This window comes from Amblyomma mixtum, chromosome 2 (genome assembly GCF_055824585.1).
Source record: "Amblyomma mixtum isolate Tamu chromosome 2, ASM5582458v1, whole genome shotgun sequence".
Lineage (NCBI taxonomy): Eukaryota > Metazoa > Arthropoda > Arachnida > Ixodida > Ixodidae > Amblyomma > Amblyomma mixtum.
This window is the reverse complement of record NC_143013.1, coordinates 228,857,139-228,870,070: the sequence shown is the minus strand read 5'-3', so window position 1 is coordinate 228,870,070 and position 12,932 is coordinate 228,857,139. Positions and strand designations below refer to the sequence as shown.

Here is a 12,932-nt window from a genome sequence, read left to right as displayed (position 1 = left end):
AGCGGGAACCTCCAAGCGGACCCAAGCGGGCGAGAACACATAGCTTGTTGCTCATGGCGTGACGCCTCCTCTTTCGATCCCCGTCCCAACTTATCAGCGGCCTAATTCAGGTGTTCCCAAAGTTAAATCGACACGGCACGTTTTCCTTTTTATACCGAAGTCTTTTGTTCACCGTCGCCCACCCTTCCAGCACACATAGCCTACCTTGAAGCCCACTGCCTCCGGAGGACTGTCCGCGCTGTCAGATTCCAGCGTGTCGATGGCCTAGCTGAAGATCAGCATATTAAGGAGGCAGCAGGGCGCCCCACGAAGGCCGACGCGCGAGCTTCGAACGCCAGTGCGGGCTGAAGCAACGCCCTCCTCAGGAGTCTGAAACCCGAGCGGTCTCAGTTACTATGTGCTCAGTGGACTCACTACCCTTTAGTTGCAAATATTTGTAGGATACTGTATATATTTGGTATATATAAACGTAAGTATCTGAAAGTATACGCTTCCGTCGTCATTGTTTCAAGGGCCCTCTACAGAGACTCAACAACAACCTGGACATTACTGAAGTGATGCGTGTACTTTGTGCCACGCGAAGTATGATGGCAGTAGTAGTTGTAGGGGTTTGTTTAAAAAATAATAATAAAGGGAAGGAAGATACTTTTACTAGCCCCGGCATCCGCCATCGCTACGGGAAGCAATAAAGGGATAGCAGGCAGACTGGAGGCATGAAATGAAAGAGTTGAGGGGACAGGCAGAAAGGCTAGAGGGGAGAGAGGCCCAGTATACAGATATACTATTTACACTGTAACGTATGTACAGGTAGGGAGCTTGTGATGTTCATATTGATGACAGGTACAGAAGCTTGAGTTGAGTTTAATGGCGCATAAGCAACTAAGGCTATCATGCGCCAAGACAGGTACAGAAGCGACCAAATATTATACCTTCTTCTAATGGCACCGTCTAAGACTGCTCCACCCGAGACACAAACCAAAGGGGCCGCAGTCAGTGCGATGTAGGAAAACTGATGAGGTGCAAACATCTTTAATTAGATAGATGCGCTTAAATTAATTTTTAGATGTTATAATTGCGGAACAGATGACGACTAGGATGGATTGAACAAGTAAGTTCGCATCTCACGCGGCTTGCTGTGAGCCGCTTGAGAGTTTTAGCACCTTCGTGTCCAATAGTTTCCAAATTAACAAAATTTCTGTGTTGCATCACACAATCAGTACGCGCACTTGTGCACTTGCGCGTGCGAGCAGCAAGGTCAATTCCAAGAACCCCAGGTGGTCGAAATTTCCGGAGCCCTCCACTACGGCGTCTCTCATAGCCTTAGTCGCTTTGGGACGTTAAACCCCATAAACCAAACCAAACCATTATTCTTTTGCAGCCTACCAAGAGCCCCTGCGTCATGAGAGTTACGAGACAGGCAACCTGTCGGAGCTTCTGCCGACCTTCAATACCAGCCAAGTGTTGCGCGGGGAAATCTTCGGCGAGGCGGACAACTGGTGGGACGATACGAATGCGACAGAAGAGGAGCCGGAAATTCCCGTTAAATGTACGTGATCAAGTATCTCTAGAGGTCAATGGTGCCTCTCAGTGCCTTCCAGCGCCTGAGGAGGAGGATCCGCGTAGTTTTCTCTTTGCGCTTGCTGGGGGAGCAGTGAATAGCGCCTGCCAACGCAGTGATGAATCACGCTGCACTACATGTGTGTGCTTTTTGCGGTATGTTTTATTTATGCATATCTTCAACACATTGTTGAGGTACCCTCAGTCGGTCGGCGAATAATCGGGTGACGCATTGGCTAAACTTCGCCCGTACGGAGCATACAGCATCATATTTATTTATTTACGTTTTCTGCTGCACCCTGAAGGCATAATTGTAGGGTGGATGCATACACGCACAAGTCGAATATACGGCACACCCGAAACATTTGTACAAGATACAATGCATGGCTGGAAAAAAACACTCAACTGCGAATTCACACTCGCCGAAGTTCTGTCACGAAAAGAGAAAAAGCGGGAAACAGCAACTGAGCATGTCACAAGTCCGATAGCAGCGCTGACAACTAAGCTTCGGACTGGCATTCAACAACATGCTGGGGCAGCTTGTTCCATTCATTGATGGTATGCGGGAAGAAGGAGTGCTCGAAAACATCAGCCCGGCATTCTGTCTCGGGTATATTCCACCCGTGGTCGCACCTTGTGGATAAGAAATGCGGTGGCAGGAAATCAGCTTTAGGATTAATACCGGTTTTATTGGAATAGATGCGGCAGAGAAATTCGAACCTAGTTCCCAACCAGCGCTCTTCTAGTGAGTCCATATTAAGCTACAGTTTGATATAGCTACTGAAAATATTAAAACAATACTTGTTAGTAACAAACGTTCTGCACGATTTTTAACGCTTTCAGCATATCACAATCGGTTCCAACACGACGATTCCAAACTGCAGATGCATACATCATAATTGGCCTGGTATAAGTGAAATATAAAATTTGCTTAACTTTCCGAGGAGCATTCTGGAAATTTCTTTGTTAAATGTTTAACATTCGTGAGACCATTGTAGAAATGTATTCAACCTGTTTTCTCCGGGTCAGGTCAGCCGAAATATAAACACAGATACATTTGTAATCTGTCGTTTCAGGTAAAAGCTGGTTGTTTAATAGATAATCCGACACAGTAGGAGTACGCCTTCGCGTAATGGAGACCCAGCAGTATTTTGCAGCATTCAAACTCATGTTCCAGATTTCAGACCAGCGCTTAATGCGCTCCATGTTTTGCTGGAGATCATCTGTGTCATATGGGACTTTAACTGAATGATACAAAACGCAGCCATCCGCGCACAACCGCACCTGGCAATTAAAATTCTTCACTACATCACTGACATAAATTAAGAACAGAAGAGGCCCTAACACAAGTCCCTACGGAACACCAGAAGTGACTACTTCTATGTCTGAAAAGTGGCCGTTCCCCGACTTGTTGCTTGCGCCCTTCAAGATAATTTTTAATCTTTTGAAACACTTTGCTTGTTGCACCAAGAAACGATAGCTTATGAAGTAACAGGAGATGGGGAAGTGTGTCGAAGGCCTTTTTGAAGTCCAAGGATGCGCACTCAACCTGCTGCAGGCTGTCGAGTACAGACGACAGATCATGAGTGAATTGAGCTAATTGCATTGTCCATGAATGGCCAGCCCGAAAAGCTTGTTGCGATGCTGTGAAGAATTTACTCCATGCAAAGTATTTGATCACAGAACTTTAAATGATGTGTTCCATTATTATACAGTACATGCAAGTAAGGAAGATAGGCCTGTACTTTACAGGACTATTCAGTGAACGACCTTTGTGAATTGGGACTTCGTTGGCTTCCTTCCATTCCTCAATGAGGGAGCTAGTTTTGTTTTTTATTAAATTAAATATACAAATAATACGCAGCCCTGTCGGAGCAGGCTCGCAGGGCGTATGCAGAGAGAGCGTCCCAGGATGCGCGGCTATAGGAACTAACCTACCATTTAACTATTTTGAAGGGCTGTAGAAAGTTTGCGGTTGCTCACTTTTTCTCCAAAAAGCGAGAAGAAATAAAAATGACGCGACGGACAACCTACGACTTTAAAAAGAAACACGCACGCCTTGTAACTTCGACTAAATGCTGCATTACAGGGCTGGTATATTTGTATGACGTAGTCGGTGCGTAAAATGTGCGGCCATGCACGGTTTTGTCGCTGCCGCTGGTGGCGCTGGCAGCCAGGCGCTGTAGCGCCCACGTTTTGTAAATAGCTAACCCCAGCCAACGCATTCGTGAAAAGTCAACAGCGCTGCACGTGTCTCCGCTCCTCGCAGTGCACTGGCTGACGGTCGCCGACGCTCACCACCCTCGGTCGTCGGTGGCCGCTGGCTTCGACGGCCGCTCGCTGTACTACGCGGGCCGCGCCGACCGGGGAGACGCCTAGACGCCGTGCTTAGTGACTCGGAAGGCCAAGTAAGCTGCCGAGACTGCGCAACGGACTAAGCGCTTCGCTCTTCTGTGCTGCTTTAAGAAATTTTTATCTCTGTACCGGGAGTATTTTATGAGCTTTGCGTCAACTTTGGGTCTGTCCCGAAAGAGGAAGGTTAAAGAGCACTGCGACCATGGAGGACCATGGAGGCCCTTGCTGTCCGAGCTTCTAACCGAAAAGTGCGCCGGAAGTCACGTGACTTTGCAAGGCACTACTGGGAGTCATTGGCAGAGGGTGGAGCCAATGGTAACGCTGGGCGCAGCGGCGTCGTCGGCTGCGGATGCACAAGCACGCTGAGACGACGGCCAAGTATGTGTGTGTGTGTGTGTGGGGGGGGGGGGGGGGAGAGCCTTCCGATCGGGCTTCAAAAATTGTGACGGAGCCGCCTCTCCTGACTTCTTCCCTTCCTCCATGGCTGCAATGTTTTTCCCACACCGGAATTACCTGGTTGGATTCCTGATGCTTCCTCAAAAAGAATTACTGAAACGGAGCGTGAAAACAAGTTATTCCACTTACGAAAATCCACATAAGTTCAGAGAAAACTGCCTCTCACTCGCCTATTTCACTCACCCAGAGAAGTTTACAGCCGCGAATTTTGACGGTATCGTCCCTTCGCGTATATTCTGTAGACAGTGCAGGGACGACCAACGTTGCTGGCGACTGATTCAGCAAAAGAACCTCTCCATTTTTCCTTTGTGGGTAGCATTGGATGGATAACATCAGTAAATCCTTCCTCTAACCTCGCGTCCTGTGCGGTTTTTATCTTAACATTTTTGTCCAATGCGTGTCGATCACCTTTACTTATCGATGCCTTCTCGGTGCGGTTGAAGCAGCAGCGCTCGCCTCCACGAAAGCATGAAGCGAACTGGATAGTGGCGCCCTTAACGTTATTTCCATTAGTTTTTGTTCGCTTTCACTGCTTCTTCTGAAACGGGAGGCACATCTTCCCGTTTTAAGATCCATCGGCCCTGTCGGGAGTCAGGCAGGCAAGCAACATGCCTATCTTTGTGCAATTGTCCCATCGAGGCGCTGATTCTGGTGAGGCAAGGTGGGAATGGTAAGATGAAGGGATGCTTTGTAAGGAGTGTTGAGAGCATACGATAGTCTTTGGGGTTGCTGTTGTTGAGTGAGAGTGTTGAGAGCATACGATAGTCTTTGGGGTTGTTGTTGTTGAGTGAGAGTGTTGAGAGCATACGATAGTTTTTGGAGTTGTTGTTGAGTGAGAGCGATGTAAATTTTCTGCGCGCGACAAAATCACATACGCAGCTGTCACTGAGAGATGCACCTGAGTATGCAACAAACGCACGTCTGTTCTCTGGGGGAACTCGACTCACTTTTCTGCTTGCGAGCGGACGATGTTCGAAAGTCCCTACCGTGAATGTCACCTATCACTCCAGTATGGATGGAAGGCTGGGCTGTACGCCGGAATACGGTGATACAGCTAACCTCTTGTGTAGTGCTGAAAGTGTGCCCATCGACCCAGACACGGGCAGACAGCACGCGCCTATTTTCTGTGCATGTGCTGCCCCCTTTCTTAGCTAACTCACCCGGTACACCCTGAATACCTCCGGCGGGATTGAGGGCCTTTTTTAGCATTGCGAATAATAACAAACTGACTGTTGCGTCACCAGGCCGACGTGCGTGTCCAGCCTGAGCTCCGGCCTGGTGCACAGCGGCTACTTCCAGTACCTCCTGGAGACCGAGGGACTGGTGCTCGCCTGGCTGCCGGTAGGTGTACACGCCAGTGTTCCGGACAACGCAGTCAGGGCAGACCCCGCCGCCTTGGGTGACGTCACCTTCTTCGCCAGGCAGCTCAAGTACGAAGACGAAGGGTGCGTCTCTTGAAGAGCCAGGATTCTGACGGCAGCGCAAATAATTGTGCAATAAAAATAAACACAGTGCAATGCAAGAAGGAAAGAATATTGTCAGTAAAAAGTTTCCAGAGTACTTACTTGGGTATGCTGGTCCATTTTGGAACATTAGAAACGTGTCAAACCGGCGAGGACATAAAAGTTCACCGAAAAATAGCAGCGACGATTGAACGATAAACAACCGAAAACAGATTGTAGAACGCCTAAGATGAGATTAAAAAATGAAGCATACATAAGAGAGACATCCTTGAGCAGCACGGGACCAGTTAAATGTTAAAGAAATGTAGGCCTCCTTAGACGTGGCAAAAAACAGTGTAATGAGGTTCATAAAGTCAAAATGATGGGGCAATCGCGGCTTTCCTAAGCCTACATCTGTGCACTTTTCTCCACTGGAGAACAAACGGGCTGTGCAGTTGTCAGCGTTGAATAAAAATCATAGCGTGTAGGGTGGCCACGTGAGAAATTGACGCAATCTCACAAAGGAAAAGGAATACATTTTGTTTCGTACACATCTCGTGTGTCGCAGTCTATTGAGGACTGGTACACCTGAAACTGTTCGAGGCTATGAAAGGGCTCACAATAAAGCTAAAGGGCTGCTTAATACGCATGTCAAACTGTATCGCACGACGGTACATGTGAATTGCGTTGGCGGCGGTTACATCATCATCCTCACGTCGCCGCACAGCCTCCCGTCCGGCGGTCTGCTGTCTTCAGCGCGGCGGGTGCTGTCCGGCCCGGACGGCGTGTTGAGGCCTCCGTCGCGGTCGCTGCAGGTGCTGAGCAAACGGCTGGACGCCTTCCCCGTCGAGCGATGGCTGCCCGCAGTGCTGCCTCGCAGTGCACCTCTGTGGCCCGCGAGGATCGGAGCGGACGAGGCTGTCGGGCAGATCGTGGGCCGCACGGTGACCAGGCACGGGCGGTTTAGAAATTCCTCCGCTGAGACTAACACTGGACGCTTATGAGTGTGTTTTTCGTAGCCATGTGTGGGTGTAGAGAGGCTATGAATTACTGTCATCATATATCCACTTCCTCTTGTGAAGATGTCATATGCCATGGATAAAGACTAGTTGGTCTTCTCGGCGATCATCCATGTATCCATGTGAGGATTTGTGCACCAGTGATGAAGAGACATCACTTTGCGAGGAGTACTGAAAGGTACTGCTCCACTATGTTATTAAGTTCCAGTCATGCGAAGTAGATTTCACCTCCAGAACAAAAAGGAGTGAAACTAGTTGGGACATCCTTGTCTTTTCTTCCTTCCTCGTCCCTTGCCTGTTTTTGTGCGCTAGCACTGTTGGCCACAGTGAGCGATTTAAGCGGTCCCTGTGGTCCTCGTGCGTTACAGAAACAAATAAAAAACACCACAATGGGTCGTATTCGAACGCGGAAATTTGTCGCGTGACAGGAGTACGCAACCTCACGGCCACGACGAATGCCGCATGTCCTGATGGATAGAGGTGAGCATGGTCTGTTCGCCAAGGCAGACGCGGTGACAGCAGTACTTTTCTCTGCCGTCATCCTAGTTGTCGCGAGTGAACAAAAGGTGGATACAGCTTGAGCTGTACCACTACGGCCACTACCGCTACTCTTAACTTCCCTAAGCCACTGACATTACAAGAACACAATCTATATCACATGTCACTGAAGTGTCCTTCGCCGGTGCTTCATTGTAGCCGCTGTTTCGTTCTAGCCGGTCTTATGGCAGGAGGATGGTGGTAGGTGCAGAGCGGAAACTCCCCTCAAACGCCACCTGCCAAGGTTGGCCGGTGGACGCTTCACACAGACGCCGAAGCAGAACAGCTGTTGCCACATGATGCTCTCGCATTAAAGAGTGTTTGCTGCCTCTGCAGGGGCGACACGCTTCCGTGCTTCGCCGACGGCCGCGGCTGCCTCGTGGCGGATCGTGCCAAGGGCCGCTGCCGCCTGGCGTCCGCCTTCGAGTACCTGGCACAGAGCAGAGGCACTCGATACCGCTGGCAGCCTCTGTCGCCGTCCTTGGGCGCCCGCTCCCATTGGCTGGTTCAACGCGCCGGGGGCGGGGCCACAGCGACGGCAGTCGTCGTCGTTGGTCACGAGGCTCCCAGCAAGTGGCTTCTGGCGGCCAGGGCTCGCCACCACGGGGCACTCGTTGTGGGGTACCTCGCCGTTAACGGGTCGGGATCCGTCGTCGAAGATGGCGACGTGGTGGGCTGCAACCCGCGGTCGGGACCCGACTGCCCCGTCGTCTCTGCTCGGCACGATGTCCGGGTGAGTGCGGCCGCGGCCTTTGTCTGTTTAAAGGCACAGCGAACAGCGCGCCGGAAGCCTTTTCGCCAAAACTTACAAATCCACGTTTTAAACAAGGGGAAAAAATAAGGGAGAAATATAAAACCGGAGGAAATAAAAAAGCGACATGACCAAAGAACAAAAAAAAAGTGTTTCGCGCAAAATTCAGTGCTGGCGCATGCGTATTGATATTTGCTTTCCGGAAAATCATCTCGTTCCCAGATTCTGCGCGTATTCTACGCAGACAGATTATGCGTTAACTCAGCGCATTAATCTTCGTATACAGTCGTGCCTCCTTTATATGCTTAATATGGACGCTTTAGTTCCTGAGCAAAAGATACCATAAAGCGAGTCGTTGGTACCAATGAATCATGAAAGAAAGACAAATATTCTGAAAAACAAAACGCTCTATGATTAGGGACTTCTTCTCTGCATAGAGGCGGGAAGTGAAGTGGACATCGCGCAGTCTTGGAATCTCCAGGTATATTATTCTGGTCGCCATATTTAGAATTTTTCATGCTCCTGGTGGTCCATAGACGCGTGATGACGCCTCTTGGTGCGAAGCATCTTCTACTACTAGTGTTCAAACTCTGCGTACTGAGTTAGCTGGCATGCGCTGAACGTGCTTTTTGAGCGTATTGCGCGCAGGGAGAATTTTTTTTCTCAGCCATTTATGTATTGAGGGAAATAGTAATTCGCGTTGTCCGGGCACCTTGCAACTATAAAAGAACGAAGCACACGCACAAAAACGACATTAATGTATACGGCACCTGCACCTTCCTACTGGTGTCCGCTGGTGGTGGTGGTTTCGCGGTGTTCTGCGCAAATAATGCATGGGGCGGAACTGTAGTTTAGGCCGGCATCATTTTCTGTATTAATGGAACAAAAATCCATGGATTCAAATGGACTACGTGCATTTTCACGCTGTCCATTGTCCGGACAGCGAGTTTTCATATTAACGAGGCGGAAATACATTCAGAGAGTTTGTTCCCGAGGAAAAATGTCCATAATTCGAGTCTTATGTATTAACGGGGCACGACTGTAGCAGAACTTGGTGCTTGTAGCCATTCCTATCTTGGTTCAGGTTGGAACGATGATGTGCATAATTGAAATAGATAAATATCTTATGGGCCTACTGCTCCGTCGCACCATGCCGTTTCTTTTTTCAAAATCTATGAAAGCTGCCCATACAAATCTTTAGACAAAAATAATAGTGAGCAATTCGCAAAACTGCTGAGCACTGCTCAGTGCAGCTTGATGTCACATTGGCGAGGAGCATAAGGTTCGCTTGCGCCATGGCGCTTTGTAGACAATTTTTACTACGCAGAAATAGGAAGATCCGAATTGGGGACAAGTGTCCAATGATGTCTGAGAAAAGGCTGGCACTTTGCCAAGTGCTCAGTTGTGCACATATTGTATCGAACTATTTACTTATTAAAGGATTAAATCTAAAGCATTTATACCCTCTATGAGGAGAGAGCTGCTTCCGCTTCTGATGCATTCTCAAGATCTGCTGAAACGAAGGAGGACTAGCTCACCTTGTTTTCTTCTGCTTGTCTGGGATAAAGTCTTAGCGTTAATTTATTCATTACTCAAATGAAATATAGGCCTTGTAACAAATTCTGAAAACTGCCTTTTCCCCGGCTCCGCGTTTCTGCCTAAATTCCACCCAGTGAATTTTTCTTCTGCCAGTAAAAAAAAAAATCTAGTATCCTTTTCTCCAAAAAATTAAATGCGCCGGCAGAGACTTTTTTTTTCGCTCCGTGTACCTAATCAAATGTTTTCTTCTTTTCCTGCAGATGCTGGTGAAAATACCTGCCGACTCTCCTTAGGCCAGCCGACGCTTTGACGCTGCGAGCGACTGCGTCTGCAAATTGAGCCGGCTCGGCGACATCCCGTTGCATAACAAACTTTCTTCTTTATTTTATTTTTATCTTTTCATTTTTTGCTATTTTATACCGTGAGATAGAGAGAGAAAACGATGAACTCTAAGACCAGCGTGTGTGCACAGCGGAAGCCCTGGTGGCGTACATATTGTGCAAGCGGATTTAAAATATTGGTCATTTGAATGACGTAATAGTACATACCATTAGCAAGATGTGATACGCGATTTTTCGAAGGGACAAAATGATTACCTCGAAAATATACTCTAATATTGCTTCATCGCTTTACATAGAAATTATTTATGCGATGCAGTAACTTCACCTTAATCACTGGGCATCCGCCCCTAGGTTTCATGCATGTGCAAAATGGACACATGTCCTTTTCACTTGCCTGGATGTCCGTTTTTACAGATATCGAAATCTAGATTACTTTTGGAACGAAAGAATTCGAGCATTGTCGACACGTACACAAAAATGTTTCGAGAGGAACCTGTCTTTTTGTGCGAGCATACATATCCAATGTTTTCTTGGTTTCAAAAGTGTGGCATTTGTTGCATGTCTTTTCATGCTCTCGACTTGGCACTCAAAAGTTTCCTAGTCTCTACACAGTTTTTCTTCGGTAGTCCTCATGGAGAGGAATAAGCGTGATAATCTTTTTCGATACGCTGGCATAGAAAAGGAGTATTGTCTTGCCGCACTTGTATCTAAGGCAAGTAGGGCCAAAATTCGTGTTTCTGCGGGATCAGCGCGACCCTTTCCTGCGGACTTCAGAGCGGCTTTATTCGGCTTTGCCAAATTATGTTGTTTCCACTGTAGACGGGTTGCGATGCAGTGCAAGTTGATTTTGAAAGAAGTGATGTTTGCTTTCCTGTTACTGAATGCTTGCTTTAGTGTGGAATGCCTTTGAAATGTCACATATAAACAACTACTGAAATATTTGGTTGACTCAGTGTGCCCCGAGGCAATGTACCGATCCTTGTGCAGCGGAGGCCAATGAGGAAGTTATTAAAAAAAAAGTTTTTCTTTATGTAAAACGTGGATGGAGGAGAAGGCCTTACCATGTTCAGCTGACTGCTGGTGGTGTCACAAACCAGAGTCAGTTGAAGACGTCTTTATTGATGGCTGGAATGCGCTGCTCGTTTGGAACGTCTTCCAGCGCAGAATAAAAGAAGACTCACCCTCGACGCTATTAGGGACAGGATTCCTTGACGTTGAACCGGACCTTTATATATACGATGTCGTCTTCCTTCTTGGCCTGCACAGTATATCTGGCGCAGCAGGACGGATGCAAGACACTGCGATGAAGATGCGCGATTTGTCAGCGATTACTTCTACGAAAATGTGCTTAATCTGCATGAAGTGTACAAGGCGCTGTGTTTTTGGTGATGAAGTGTATTTTAATAAAAGGACAAAAGGTCCTCAAGTGTGGGCTCCTAGTTGTCCAAGAGCCCTGAAGCAGTTATGTTCCTTGAAACGGTTCTGAGTTTCTGCTGTTGGCGAAACGCTTGTCCGCTCCTGATTTTGTGAATGGAATGCCGAACTTAATCTGTTTGTTACCTGTTGTTGTAACCTGTCGAAACAGGCAATGAAGAAAAAAAGTCCCTGTTAGCTCAGTTGGTAGAGAGACTGCAACGATGAAGCGCTGGCTCCGCGTTCGAACTCTTAACCAGCACGAATTTTTCCACGTTTCTGTGGAAGCTGTACAGCTTTCCTTTGTACCCGTATGACTGTGCTTGAGCGGGTGCCAGTGTCCAAATACTCCCTGATTATAGAAGATTGGTAATGTTTCTAGCCTGCAAATTTTTTTTTAGTGCGGATGCGCTATTACCCTCCTACGCCGCAGAATCAGCCTATTTGCGTGAAGCCTCTGAGGTAGTCCCGAAAGGAAAGCTAAGGCGCATCACTGGCTCAATCGCGCTTTGAGCTGTGTGGCAGTGATGACACATGTGCGTTGCATGCATTGGTGTTTACAATGTTTATAGTCCAGGGGTTGACAGATTACCGTCTGGCTAGGAGCGAACATCGTGGAAATAAACACACTCGCCAACAAATTCTTCACAAGGAAACACGACGTTTCGGGGCCCGTAATGGTCCCTTGATCACATAGAGAGCTGCATGGAACGACAGTGGCTTATATGGGGTTAAAATTGCGTAGCGAGCCATTGTAGATTTCTGGCAGACTACCACGTGTTCTGTTAAGAGCATGCTTTGTGCTTTGTATATGGAATGATTACAAAGGAGGCGTGATGATAACTTCTCTGTGGCAATGATAGATGCTTCGTCCCAATCAGTGGGGTTCATGCGTTGTGTTCCCCCATAGGCCCCGCCGCGGTGGCTCAGTGGTTACGGCGCTCGGCTGCTGACACGAAAGACGCGGGTTCGATCCCGGCCGCGGCGGCCGAATTTCAATGAAGGAGAAATTCTAGCGGCCGGTGTGCTGTGGGATGTCAGTGCACGTTAATGAACCCCAGGTGGTAGAAATTTCCGGAGCCCTTCACTACGGCGTCCGACATAGCCTGAGTTGCTTCGGGACGTTAAACACCTATAAACAAAACCAAAACCTGTTCCCTCAAAGCATTAGATGCAGAGCGGCCTTTGATGACGTCATTCTGATGCTCTTGGAGCCTTCGGCAGAATTTTCCGGTTTCTCCAATACAGGCAGCGTCACAGCCGTGACACGGCATCTTGCACACCACGCCAGGGTATCTTGAGTGATCTAGACGGTTGCACAATATTCCGTGCTTAGCAATGTTAAATCGCAAGCCTATTTTCGTTCTCTACGTATGCAGTTCTTCGTAAACTGCTACTACATTCGCTAGTTTAAAGCGATGCGCAAAACACAATGCCAGGCGCTTTAATTCTCTCTATCCCTCTCTATTCCTCTCTCCACCTTTGCTCGTATTACTTGCATCTCCGCTTGGATGGAGCCACA

At 48.1% G+C, this 12,932-nt stretch overlaps 1 protein-coding gene across 1 annotated transcript in view; it reads left to right on the top strand.

Annotated features, from left to right (window-relative positions):
* LOC149362847 (uncharacterized) overlaps positions 1 to 11,393 on the top strand; it is a 35,845-nt gene extending 24,452 nt beyond the window's left edge. The window contains exons 9-12 of the mRNA XM_089568394.1: positions 1,379 to 1,546; positions 6,538 to 6,762; positions 7,703 to 8,099; positions 9,917 to 11,393. Of these exons, the coding sequence (XP_089424520.1) occupies positions 1,379 to 1,546; positions 6,538 to 6,762; positions 7,703 to 8,002 (693 nt within the window). The 3' untranslated portion in view covers positions 8,003 to 8,099; positions 9,917 to 11,393. The remainder of the gene's footprint in view (positions 1 to 1,378; positions 1,547 to 6,537; positions 6,763 to 7,702; positions 8,100 to 9,916) is intronic.
* Positions 11,394 to 12,932: the final 1,539 nt, after the last annotated feature.